The sequence below is a fragment of the Pan paniscus genome, chromosome 19 (assembly GCF_029289425.2).
Source record: "Pan paniscus chromosome 19, NHGRI_mPanPan1-v2.0_pri, whole genome shotgun sequence".
In the NCBI taxonomy this organism is placed as follows: domain Eukaryota; kingdom Metazoa; phylum Chordata; class Mammalia; order Primates; family Hominidae; genus Pan; species Pan paniscus.
This window is the reverse complement of record NC_073268.2, coordinates 10,009,974-10,022,461: the sequence shown is the minus strand read 5'-3', so window position 1 is coordinate 10,022,461 and position 12,488 is coordinate 10,009,974. Positions and strand designations below refer to the sequence as shown.

The 12,488-nt window shown below is 44.9% G+C and overlaps 1 protein-coding gene across 2 annotated transcripts in view; it reads left to right on the top strand.

Moving 5' to 3' along the window:
* The window catches only part of METTL16 (methyltransferase 16, RNA N6-adenosine), a 94,635-nt gene that overhangs the window by 68,955 nt on the left and 13,192 nt on the right, over positions 1-12,488 (top strand). For both annotated transcript variants that reach the window (XM_003816864.7, XM_034941261.3), the window contains 2 exons: positions 582-651; positions 3,988-4,077. In XM_003816864.7, coding sequence (XP_003816912.1) covers positions 582-651; positions 3,988-4,077 — 160 coding nt within the window. The remainder of the gene's footprint in view (positions 1-581; positions 652-3,987; positions 4,078-12,488) is intronic.

The following is a 12,488-nucleotide window of genomic DNA, read 5'->3' as shown; positions in this document are numbered from 1 at the left end:
CTTTTTAGAATAATCAGAAGCAATATATTCTATCCCTGTACCTTTCAATCAGTTCAGTCCAACTTCTCCACATTCCTTCTTCTGGATTTGTTTTTACTCTAGAGCAAATTGATTTCATGATCTGTTGAAACTCAAATGCATTATCTATCCTTAAATTACTTGCAGATGAGGACATCTCACAATACAGGTTCATGCTGGATCTAATTTTAAGTTCTCTTAGTATTATGTTTTTGTTGTTTTTTATTTTCTAATTTCTGTCCTAGAGATAAACGGCCTTTGTTGTAAGCATGACAGATGAGACTTCATTACCCTTTTTCCAAATATTTAATACATAGCCCTGAAGCATTGGAGAGGCTAAGTACATTTATTTATTTATTTATTTTTTAATTGCCTTGGGCTTGTTTTCCATCATTAGATTTGGTCTTTGTCGAAATACATTGTACGTAATTCCTGATATTTTTCACTTGTGACCTTACTCAGTATTTGTTTGTTACTGTTCTCATCTTATTCACTTGAATAATGCTTAGTTTAAAATTTTAACCACATAAACCGTATTTACTTGTCTGATTTTTTTTTCCTAGATGGTATAGCTGCATGCTGGGAAAGAAATGCAGCCTGGCGCCTCTGAAGGAGGAGCTTCGCATACAAGGGGTGAGGCTTCCTCATTACTGTTCTCGTGTAGCTACTTTTCTTTGTATCCATGGGGCACAAGTACAGTTTTGCTACATTGATATATTGCATTGTGGTGAAGTCAGGGCCTTCAGTGTAACTGTCACTGGAACAATTCATGTCGTTGTGCATGTCCTACCCACCAAGCAACCTCCCGTCACCCCGGTCTCCCACTCCCCAACCACAAGTCTCCCTTTGCCCATCATTCCATACTTTGCTTCCATGTGTACACATTATTTAACTCCTACTTAGAAGTAAGAACACGTGGTATTTGTCTCAGTTGTTTCACTTAAGATAATGGCCTCCAGTTCTGTCCATGTTGCTGAAGACACAATTTCATTCTTTTTTATGGCTGAATAGTATTCCATTGTGTATGTATGCTGCATTTTTAAAATCCAATCCTTTGTTGATGGATACTTAAGTTTATTCAAGTCCAGATATCTTTTCTTTCTTTTCCCTTCTTCTTCTTCTTCTTCTTCTTCTTCTTCTTCTTCTTTCTTCTTCTTCTTTCTTCTTTCTTCTTCTTTTTTTTTTTTTTTTTTTTTTTTTTTTAGATCAAGTCTAGCTCTGTTCCCAGGCTGGAGTACAGTGGTGGGATCATGACTCACTGTAACCTTGAACTCCTGGGCTCAACCCATCCTCCTACCTCAGCCTCCTGAGTAGCTGGGACTATAGGCAGATGGCACCATGCCTAGCTAATTTTGTTTTTCTTTAGTAGTGATGGGGTCTTGCCGTGTTGCCCAGGCTGGTCTCAGACTCCTGGGCTCAAGCAGTCCTCTCACCTCAGCCTCCCAAACTGCTGGGATTACAGGTGTGCACCATTGCACCCCACCTAATGATTTCTTTTCCTTTGGGACCAAGTCTTCTAGTATTTTTTGTACTTTCAGGTCTTATATTCAAGTCTTTAGTCCATCTTGAGGTTTTTTCCATATATCTACTTTTTTTTTTTTTTTTTTTTTGAGAAATGGGGTCGGGCTGGGCACAGTGGCTCACGCCTGTAATCCCAGCACTTTGGCAGGCTGATGTGGGCGGATCATGAGGTCAAGAGATCGAGACCATCCTGGGCAACATGGTGAAACCTCATCTCTACTAAAAATGCAAAAATTAGCCGGGCATGGTGGCACGCACCTGTAGTCCCAGCTACTGGGGAGGCTGAGGCAGGAGAATCTCTTGAACCTGGGAGGCAGAGGTTGCAGTGAGCTGAGATCGTGCCACTGCACTCCAGCCTGGTGACACAGCGAGACTCCGTCTCAAAAAAAAAAAGATGGTGTCTTGCTCTGTCAACCAGACTGTAGTGTGGTTGCACAATCATAGTTTGCTGCAACCTCAAACTTCTAGGCTTAAGCAATCCTCCTACTTCAGCCTCCCAAGTAGCTGGGACTGTTGGCACACACCACCATGCCCAGCTAATTTTTAAATTTTTAGTAGAAACAAGGTCTCTCTGTGTTGCCCAGACTAGTTCAAACTCCTGTACTCAAGTAATCCTTATTTTTTATAAAGATAGGGTCTTGCTGTATTGCCCAGGCTGGTCTCAAACTACTGGCCTCAAGTGATCCTTCCACCTAGGCCTCCCAAAGTGCTGGGATTACAGGCGTGACCCATGCACCTGACCTGTGTGTACTCTGATGGTAGTTTTGAGTATAGAATTTTCTTTATACTCTAAAACTCTAAATATGTTTTTTGTTTTGTTTTCTAAGTTCTATATTTTTAGAGCTAAAATATATTTTTTATAGATTATTAAAACAAGGCCTTTTTTGACAATTATAGAGAAAGGTGGAGAAAAACAGGGTGAGTAGAATGTCAGAGAGAAGCCAGAAATCAAAAAACCTGGTATCTACCACTGACCTCACATCGAACTCCTTTTTATTTTTAATATTTTTTTAATTTTTATTTTTTACCATGCCTCCAAGACAAGTTCAACTCACTCCTTTATAGATCCAGAAACTCAAGCTACATAGGTTTAAGGGCTTGTTGTGGGCCATGCAGTTAGCTCTGGGGGAACAGCACCAGCACACAGTCTCGGTCCCCTGTGCTTCCCACTAGGATGACATTCCACAAGAGCAGAGCCCCGTGCTCCTGTTTCAGAAGGCAGGTCGCAAGTAAGTACTCCCAGGCCGGGCAAAGTGGCTCGTGTCTGTAATCACAGCACTTTGGGAGGCTGAGGCGGGCAGATTGCTTGAACCCAGGAATTCAAGACCAGCCTGGGCAACACAGAGAAATCTCATCTCAACAAAAAAATACAAAAAGTTAGCCAAGCGTGATGGTGCGTGCCTGTAGTCCCCACTACCCAGGAGGCTGAGGTGGGAGGATCCACTGAGCCCGGAAAGTTGAAGTTGCAGCAAGCTAAGATCACGCCACTGCACTACAGTCTGGGCGACAGAGCGAGACCCTGTCTCCCAAAAAAATTTTCTTTTAAATAAAATAAATATTCCCACCGCCACTTCCACTTTCCTCCCAGTTTCTGGTTTTTGGTGTGAGTCAGATGACTTCTCAGCAAAAGGGTCAGATGCAAGTCAGTGGGAGGAGCAGAGTTTCTGGTCTCTGGTTTCTCTCTGACGTCCTATTCCTCCTCTTTTCCTCACAGTACCATTTCTTGGGTAAATTGTGAGAGCTACAAACTAGTTCCTTTACCTTTCCTAAAATCTGATTGATAAAACAGATTACCTGCCTGTGTCTAGCCCAGACTTTGGTTGACTTTCTTTCTAAAAAAGAAAACAAAAAATCACTTGAGGCTGGGTGTGGTGGCTCACACCTGTAATCTCAGCACTTTGGGAGGCCGAGGTGGGCGGATCGCCTGAGGTCATGAGTTTGAGACCAGCGATGGTGAAACCCCATCTCTACTAAAAATACAAAAATTAGCTGGGCGTGGTGGCGTGCGCCTGTAATCCCAGCCACTCGGGAGGCTGAGGCAGGAGAATTGCTTGAATCTGGGAGGTGGAGGTTGCAGTGAGCCAAGACCGCACACTGCACTCCAGCCTGGGCGACAGAGCAAGACTCTGTCTCAAAAAAACAAAAAAACTCACTTGAGTCATATTACAAATAATTCTCTAAAGAGCTGTGTTTTCAGTGTTTCATATATTTGAACCTTCAAGTCATATCTGTAAATTCTCTTATGTTTTATGGGAGGAAAAAATATAACTTTGTTGAGAGATGATTTATTCATTCATTATTAGGCAACTATCTATAACTGTTGTTTGATAATATTGTTTGTTAACTGATTAAAAAGAAGGATCAACATAATATGGCATGACGCAGCAGCCAGAAACATATTGGTAGAATGATTGCAGTTTGATGAGATGCTGTCTTTGTTGGTTTCAGGTTCCCAAAGTAACGTACACTGAATTCTGTCAAGGTCGGACAATGAGATGGGCCTTAGCTTGGAGTTTTTATGATGATGTCACAGTACCAGTAAGTACAGACCTTGCTCCGCTTCACCACCTGCCAACACATGGTGGGTTTCGGTCCGTCATAAGTGAACTGAATTGGTAGTGTCCTGTTTAACTGAAGTTTGTCCCAAATGCTTATGTCAGAATGGAAAGGGGTTGTAACCAAGACACAGTCCTAGAAGGCTGGTCCTGGAGACCGTGGAGCCTTCCTCTGTGAGTCTGTACAACACAGTGATTTTTGCTCAGCCGACAGAAATGTATCTTTTAGGAATTAAAAATTTGGCCGGGCATGGTGGCTTATGCCTGTAATCCCAGCACTTTGGGAAGCCGAGCTGGGCGGATAACTTGAGGCCAGGAGTTTGAGACCTGCCTGGCCAACATGGTGAAACTGTGTCTCTGCTAAAAATGCAAAAATTAGCTGGGCGTGGTGGCACTCCTGTAATCCCAGCTACTCGGGAGGCTGAGGCACGAGAATTGCTTGAACCCAGGAGACAGAGGTTGCAGTGAGCTGAGATTGTGCCACTGCACTCCAGCCTGGGCCACAGAGCAAGACTCTGTCTCAAAAATATTAAAAATGAAATAAATAAAAATTTTTTTAAAAAACAAAATTCAGGTAACATAACCTGTAGAAACATTTTGCAGATATAATTACGCTGGTGGACATTCCTCAAGAATTGAAAATGAGGTCTCTTTCTTTTCCTTACCACTGCCGCTTTCCTAGAATAGCTGCCTCTTGGGGCTCCTGGAGAACGTAGAAGTTGACTTTTTGGATTGCAGGCTTTTGATGTGCAACACTTGGGGATCATTTTAATGAAGGGTTCTGTCTTGGCTTTCAGATGAGCACTAGAATCTTAACCATTTTTGAAGCTGGGTGATAGATCATTATTCCTTTCTATTTTGTGTATGCTAGAACATTTTCTGGAATAAAAAGTTTAAAGAAATGATTTGTGTCCAGGCCTGGTGGCTCACACCTGTGATCTCAACACTTTGGGAGGCCGAGGCGGGCGGATCACTTGATCTCAGGAGTTCGAAACCAGCCTAGGCAACATGGTGAAACCCCGTCTCTACAAAAAATACAAAAATTTTTGTATTTTGATGGTGCGTGCCTGTAGTCCCAGCTGCTGGGGAGGCTGAGGTGGGAGGATCACTTGAGCCTGGCAGGTAGAGGCTGCAGTGAGCCCTGATCGTGTCACTGCACTTTCTGCACTTCAGCCTGGGGCAACAGAGTGAGAGCCTGTCTCAGAAAAAAAAAAAAAAAAAAAAAAAAAAAGGTTTGTTCACAGATGTCTCTTTGTCCTCAGTGCTGCTATAGGTAAAGGAAAACCACCTCTGAGCTGGCCAGACTGAATGATTTTCCGGGCAATGCTGAGAGGCAGTGACAGAATAGCATCTGTTGCTTCTCACAGTTCCCTCCCAGGTGTGGTTGGCTTCTTGTTGCCTGGAGATTCCCAGCTGAAGTGTCTGCACACACTGCCCAGCAGGTGCTCTTCCTTTCTTAGTATGTGCGGGGACCTGACACCTGCTGCTTTGCTCCCTCAGCGCCTACAGTGGGCTTGTTCTGGGTGCTGTTCTTCCAAGCTCATGGCTGCTCTTGGTCTCTAACGTCATCTTACATGTTGCTGTGTGTCTGAGTCTCTTTTCCTGCTCTTGTAGGGTAGAGGAGTAGAGACATGTAGCACAAGGGAACAATTTGCTGATACTACCATGTTTCTGAAAACAGGAGCTTAAATCCGAGATTGAGCCTGTCCTTCTACTCTGCAGCTAGAAGTGCTGCTGGGTTCAAGTACACTCCCCAGTGCCATTTGAATGGCCCTTCCATGAAGGGTAGACTCCTGGACAGTGCAGTAAGTTATCTAGAGGTTTGTTTTGTGTTTGAAATAGTCTCTGGTTAAAAAGATGCTTCTCCTTTTTTGACACCCCTCACCACCCCGAAGAATTATCCTTTCTGTCGTTTTCTAGAATATCAGGGCCCTCACACCACATGGTTAAAATCATTAGTAATGCTCTGAGTTATCCCCGTGGAGACACTAACAGCTGCGGCAAAGCGGAACTGCACCTGTTTTCAAGTGCTTTCTGCTTCACCCGCCTCCCACATGTGTCGGCGCTGCAGGTGGAAGAGCAGATAAGCACCCTGGCACTCCACACCAGCTCCGAGACCGAGTCCTCCGGGCCCTCCTGCATGAGTAGCCTTGTCAGGTCCACGTAGGAAAGGGCACTGCGTCTGTGTTAACAAAACCAGCTTATTTTGCAAAGGAACCCCCTAAGCTTCCCTCCCCTCCTCTCCTCTGTTTTGAGGCATCCTTCAGCCCCGTTCATAGTTCTCAACCATCAGAGAATGCTGAGGGCCCCAGATTCCCCCCTGCCAGAGTCTACCTCCCTCCCCACCACTACCCCGGCCCCAAGCTGCTAATAATGCACTCCCAAGTGTTCCGTTAGACGCACTTCAGCCGCTACAGGAAAAAACGGCAATTCCTGATTTGTAGTAACCCAGCAACAGTTTCTTAGCACTGCTGCCCTTGATCGGCAACTGCTTTCCCCAGGGGGTCGTCCCAGGGTACTCACGAGGTTTTTATTTAGCCATCCTCTTGGTTCTCTTCCCTCTTCCTAGACCTCTCTCCCCACCCTCGTTTTTTGAAAACCCCATCTGACTTTCCCCCTCTTGCTCCTGTTGGGGGTGAGGAAGGAGGAGGATGCTGCTTTAGACAAGGAATAGAGCTAGTTAAGCAGAAACATTGACCTATTTCCCCACCCCCACTCCCGCCATTTTAGGGTAAATGTGCAAGTTACTATGGCAACTTCTGTTTTCACTTATCTCAGGCCTACTGACTCGTTTCTGTTGGTGCTGAATGCTGAAAAATTCTAATTCACTGGTGATTCAAGTGCCCACACTCAGCCCATTCCTGTTGTCTGGATTTCTTTTAGCAACAAAAAGACAGGTCCTAATGTTGATAGAATTTTGTTCCATAATTTCAGCTAATGATGAATATAAGGAAGCATGTTCTACAAACTGTTCTCTGCAGAATTCTAACAAGCCACTTACCTCTTTGTTCCAGCTCTCCGCTAATTGCCGAAAGCATTATTTTAGCTTTGTTTTGGTTTGCTTGAAGGAAGTTTGACGTTTCTTAGGAGAAAAAGGGGAAAGTGTAGCCCTAGTGAGTTGTTCACTCTTGGTGTGAGCACTGCTCAGGAACTCTGGGCTTAAAAAGGATCCCCTGCATTGAAGACATTACCTTTAAGCCTGGGACGTGGCTGTCTAGGGAGTAAGAACTAGAGGGCTTTTTGGAGAGCAGATGGAGGAGAGGTGTCAAATTAATTAGGCAACTTTGTGCGTGTTGGAGCTGGGTATCCTGACAGTGCCCAGCTCCCTTCTCCTTAGGTTTTCAGTCTTGTCCACATAGCTGAGGGATGCCAGGTAGGTGCCCCAGGGTGGGGCAGACATCAGGCTGGTACTTGAGACCTCCCTCTCATTTTAAAGAGCTCATCTGCTTTTATCATTGTTATGTGTGGATTTATTTGTTGAAAATGTCCTGCTGTTAAGAAATGGTTTGGGCTGGCCGTGGTGGCTGATGCCTGTGATCCCAGCACTTTGGGAGGCCAAGGTGGTGATCACCTGAAGTCAGGAGTTTGAGACCAGCCTGGCCAACATGATGAAACCCCATCTCTACTAAAAATACAAAAGTTAGCTGGGCGTGGTGGTGCACACCTGTAATCCCAGCTACTGGGGAGACTGAGGCAGGAGAATCACTTGAACCTGCAAGGCGGAGGTTACAGTGGGCGGAGGTTACAGTGAGCCGAGGTCATGCCATTGCCCACCAGCCTGGGTGACAGAGTGAGACTGGGTCTCAAAATAAAAAGAAGTTTGAATAAAAATAGTTTGAAAACCAGTACTGTACCAGGCTGTGCATTATGCTACAAGATGGCCAGGGGCTGAGCTCTTGAGCAAAACCAAAGCTTAGGACCCTCTTCTTAGTTACTTTTCTTCTTAAGTGTGGTCTCCATTGTGATGATAAACAAATCAGACATGGTTTTCTGTTACTCACAATGATGAGTTTTATAGGAAAGAAAAACACGTGGAGCTATTGATGCCGATCTGCAGCAGATTTGCATATGAGTAAGTGCTGAGTGGTAGGGGCAGGAGTGGCCAGGAGTTGAGAAAAGGAAATGGCTCAGGCTGGGGCTAGTCAAAGACCGCTTTATGGAGGAGGAGTCGCCAGCGTCTGACTCGTAGGTCGGTGGGTGGCGTTCCCAGTGTTGGTTGAATGTTGAAAGGAACGGTGTAGGACTTGCATTAAAGAGCAACATTGTGTGCAGGATCCAGTAGATTTAGTAGATTTGAAGCACTGGATATAATATTTGTTGTTGTTTGAATACTTCACATACATTATAGTCTCATTTTATTTCCACCTGACAGCAATCGAGTGAAGTACGTCTACTGGAGGCTCCAAAAAGTCAGGTTAGAACCCAGATGAGTCTGATTTCACAGCCTGAGCACCTAATGTCACTCTGACACTCTGCCCGCCACGGCCCTATGTTGTTCCTGGCCTGGCCAGAACCTGCTCATGTTGGCCTCACATCTTGCTTATGGACCATCCTAGCAGTTTCTCATCTGCGAGTGACTTGGATTCATCCTGCGGTCAGCATCCTGCTCACCCACTCCTGAGTGGCCACCTACCACAAGTGGGAGGAAGTACAGCTCCTCGTTTGGCTCCTTGGGCCTCCCAGATCTGTCCTGACTTTCCATCCTAATCAGTCCCAGTTGTCCTGACTGTACTGTCTCCACAGCCTTCCCATGGTGCCGAAGTCAGAGCTGACTTTGTACAGCCTTTGCTCATACCCCGTTCTGATCCTTCCCTCTGACGTCCTCCACTGCAACCCAGCCCAGTTCCAACTTACTTGCATAGAGCTCCCATAAGCATTCAGCCCATAGAACCTGGACATCTCTCCCTTCCTCTGGACTTAACTGCATTGATCTCTTTCAGTTATCTGTACTCTGCATAAACTTCCTTGTGGCATACTTTACACTGGTGTTTTGTTTAACTGAGGTACTGTGGATAACACCAAAACCTTCTTGCATAGATGTGGAAAAGGCCTTTTGTGAGCTGGTCCCTGTCTGGCTTTACATAGAACAGGCTACTTAACTTCGCTAAACTTCAGTTTCCTCATCTGTAAAATGGGGAATAATAATAGTATCTACCACATAGGGTTGTTTTGAGGATTAAGTGTACTTAACTTAGTGCCTGGTATGTACTAATGCTCAGTAAAATATATTGTGTTGTCATTTCCCACCATTTCTTCCCACCTGCCCCTGTATTTGATACTCCAGTCATGTTGAGCTACAGCTCTCTAATCCTCTGCCTGGAGATTCCTCCTCTGACCATTAACCCATTTATGCCGGAAGTTGCAAGTTTTTTTTTGTGAAAACTCAGACCTTGGCGATGACCTTGAGCGTCGGATATAAATAATTCCACCAAGCTTAATTTTTTTTTTTTTTATTTTGAGACTGGGTCTCACTGTTGCCAAGGCTGGAATGTATTGGCGCGCTCACGGCTCACTGCAGCTTCGACCTCCCAGGCTCGTGTGATCCTCCCCTGTCAGCTTCCCTAGTAGCTGCGCCTACAGGCATGTGCCACCATGCCTGGCTAATTTTTGTATTATTTTATAGAGACAGAGTCTCCCTAGGTTGCCCAGGTTGGTCTTGAACTCCTGGGCTCAAGTGATCCACCTTCCTCGGCCTCCCACAGTGCTGGGATTACAGGCATGAGCCATTGCACCCAGCCTAAAATGCAAACTAATTTAATATTGAGTCACATTTAAGCTGGGCGTGGTGGCTCACCCCTGTAATCCCAGCACTTTGGGAGGCCAAGGCAGGCGGATCACGAGGTCAGGAGATCGAGACCATCCTGGCTAACACGGTGAAACCTCCCCTCCGTCTCTACTAAAAATACAAAAAAATAGCCGGACATGGTGGTGCGCGCCTATAGTCCCAGCTACCCCAGAGGCTGAGGCAGGAGAATGGCGTGAACCCGGGAGACAGAGTGTGCAGTGAGCCAGGATCGTGCCACTGCACTCCAGCCTGGGCGACAGAGCAAGACTCAGTCTCAAAAGAAAAAAAAAAAATATTGAGTCACATTGAGCTTCTGAGAAGATAGCTTGTTGTTATTTCTCCTTGTTATTATTGTTATTATATCCTTGTTGTTATTTCTCTTGCTCCGTTGTTATTTCTACAAATTATGGCAAATGATAAGGTTATTTTTAAACATTTAATTTTAAACCATCTATTCCCCAAAATGCAGATTGCAGACTCCCCAATTCACAGGCATTTTATTTATTTATTTATTTTTGAGTCAAAAGATACCAAAAAGGATGTTAAATCTCATTAGTTATTAGAGAACTGCAAATGAAAAGCATAATGGCATACTGGATAGACCATCCAGCGTTGGCAAGGATGCAGAGCAGTTGCCGATCCTCTCACGCAGCTGGGTGTCAACTGGTAACATTCAGGAGAACATATCTTTAGGAAGATTTATGAGAGCTGAGCTTGCTCATACCCTGTGACCCAGCAATTCCACTCCTAAGTTTATATCCAAAAGAAATGTGTATTCACACGTATCACAAACATTGTACAAGAATGTTCACAGCAACATTATTCATAATAGCCCTAAACTAGAAGCCACTGAAATGTCTCTAAATAGTAGAAAGGGTAAATAAGTTGTAGTATATTCAGAAGATGGAAACTAAACAGTAATTCTGTTCCAGTGAATGAACCTGCCTTCACAACAATATGAATGAATCCCATACACATGATTTACACGAAAAGGCTGGGTGCAGCAGCTCCCACATGTAATCCTAGCATTTTGGGAGGCAGAGGCAGGTGGGTCACCTGAGGTCAGGATTTTGAGACCAGCCTGGCCAACATAGTGAAACTCTGTCTGTCTCTACTAAAAGTAACAAAAATTAGCTGGGCATGGTGGCACATTCCTGTAATCCCAGCTAGTTGGGAGGCTGAGGCAGGAGAATTGCTTGAACCCAGGAGGCGGAGGTTGCAGTGAGCCGAGATCACACCACTGCACTCCAGCCTGGGCGACAAGAGCGAGACTCTGTCTCAAAAATAATAATAATTATTATTATTTAATAATTTACATGAAAGAAGTCAGATACTGAAGACTGCAAACAGGTACAACCCATGGTGATAGAAATTGAGATACTGAGAGAGGGATTGGTAATGGCGAATGAGCATGAGAGGGAATTGAGGTTCCTGGTAAATAAGTTCTTAAGACTTAACGTTTATAACAGATATGCTTTTCTGTGTCTATATTTCAATTTAAAAAAAAAATTCTAAAAATATATCTAGGCTGGGCGCGGTGGCTCATGCCTGTAATCCCAGCACTTTAGGAGGCCAAGGCTGGCGGATCGCGAAGTCAGGAGATCGAGACCATCCTGGCTAACACAGTGAAACCCCGTCTCTACTAAAAAAATACAAAAAAATTAGCATGGCATGGTGGCGGGCACCTGTAGTCCCAGCTACTCGGGAGGCTGAGGCAGGAGAATGGCGTGAGCCCGGGAGGCGGAGCTTGCAGTGAGCCGAGATCGAGCCACTGCACTCCAGCCTGGGCAACAGAGCGAGACTCCGTCTCAAAAAAAAAAAAAAAAAAAAAAGGAGAATTCTAAAAATATATCTGAATAGAACAGAATTAAGGCAACTGAAACTGTCTAAAGTTCATAATTCAACTTTAAATACAGATAGAAGCATATTTTTAGGTACAGCAGCGCTGTCTCTATGAAAAAAAAAAATAGCCAGGAGTGGTGGTATGCGCCTGTAGTCCCAGCTACTTGGGAGGCTGAGATGAGAAGATCACTTGACCCCAGTAGTTTGAGTCTGCCGTGAGCTATGATTGCACCACTGCACTCCAGACTGGGTGACAGAGCAAGACTTTGTCTTAAAAATAAAAAAAGTAGGAGGTGGGCAGGTGGCTCATGTCTGTAATTGCAGCACTTTGGGAGGCCGAGGCAGGTGGATCAACTGAGGTTAGGAGTTTGAGACTAGCCTGGCCAACATGGTGAAACCCCCGTCTCCACTAAAAATAGAAAAAAATTAGCCGGGTATGGTGGCGGGCGCCTGTAATCCCAGCTACTCGGGAGGCTGAGACAGGAGAATCGCTTGAACCCGGTAGGCAGAGGTTGCTGTGAGCCGAGATCGTGCCACTGCACTCCAGCCTGGGCGACAGAGCGAGACTCCGCCTCAGAAAAAAAAAAGAAGCAGCAGCAGCTTGATCAGATACAGGGTTGATTGTTCTTTTTTTTTTTTTTTTTTTGCTTGGGGAGGGGGAGCAAGAATACTTTGCAGGTGGTATGTGGTATATACTATCGTATGGAGGCACATGTTAGATTGTATCTTCATGATGTGAGCAGTCATTGATGATCATTGCCTAGATC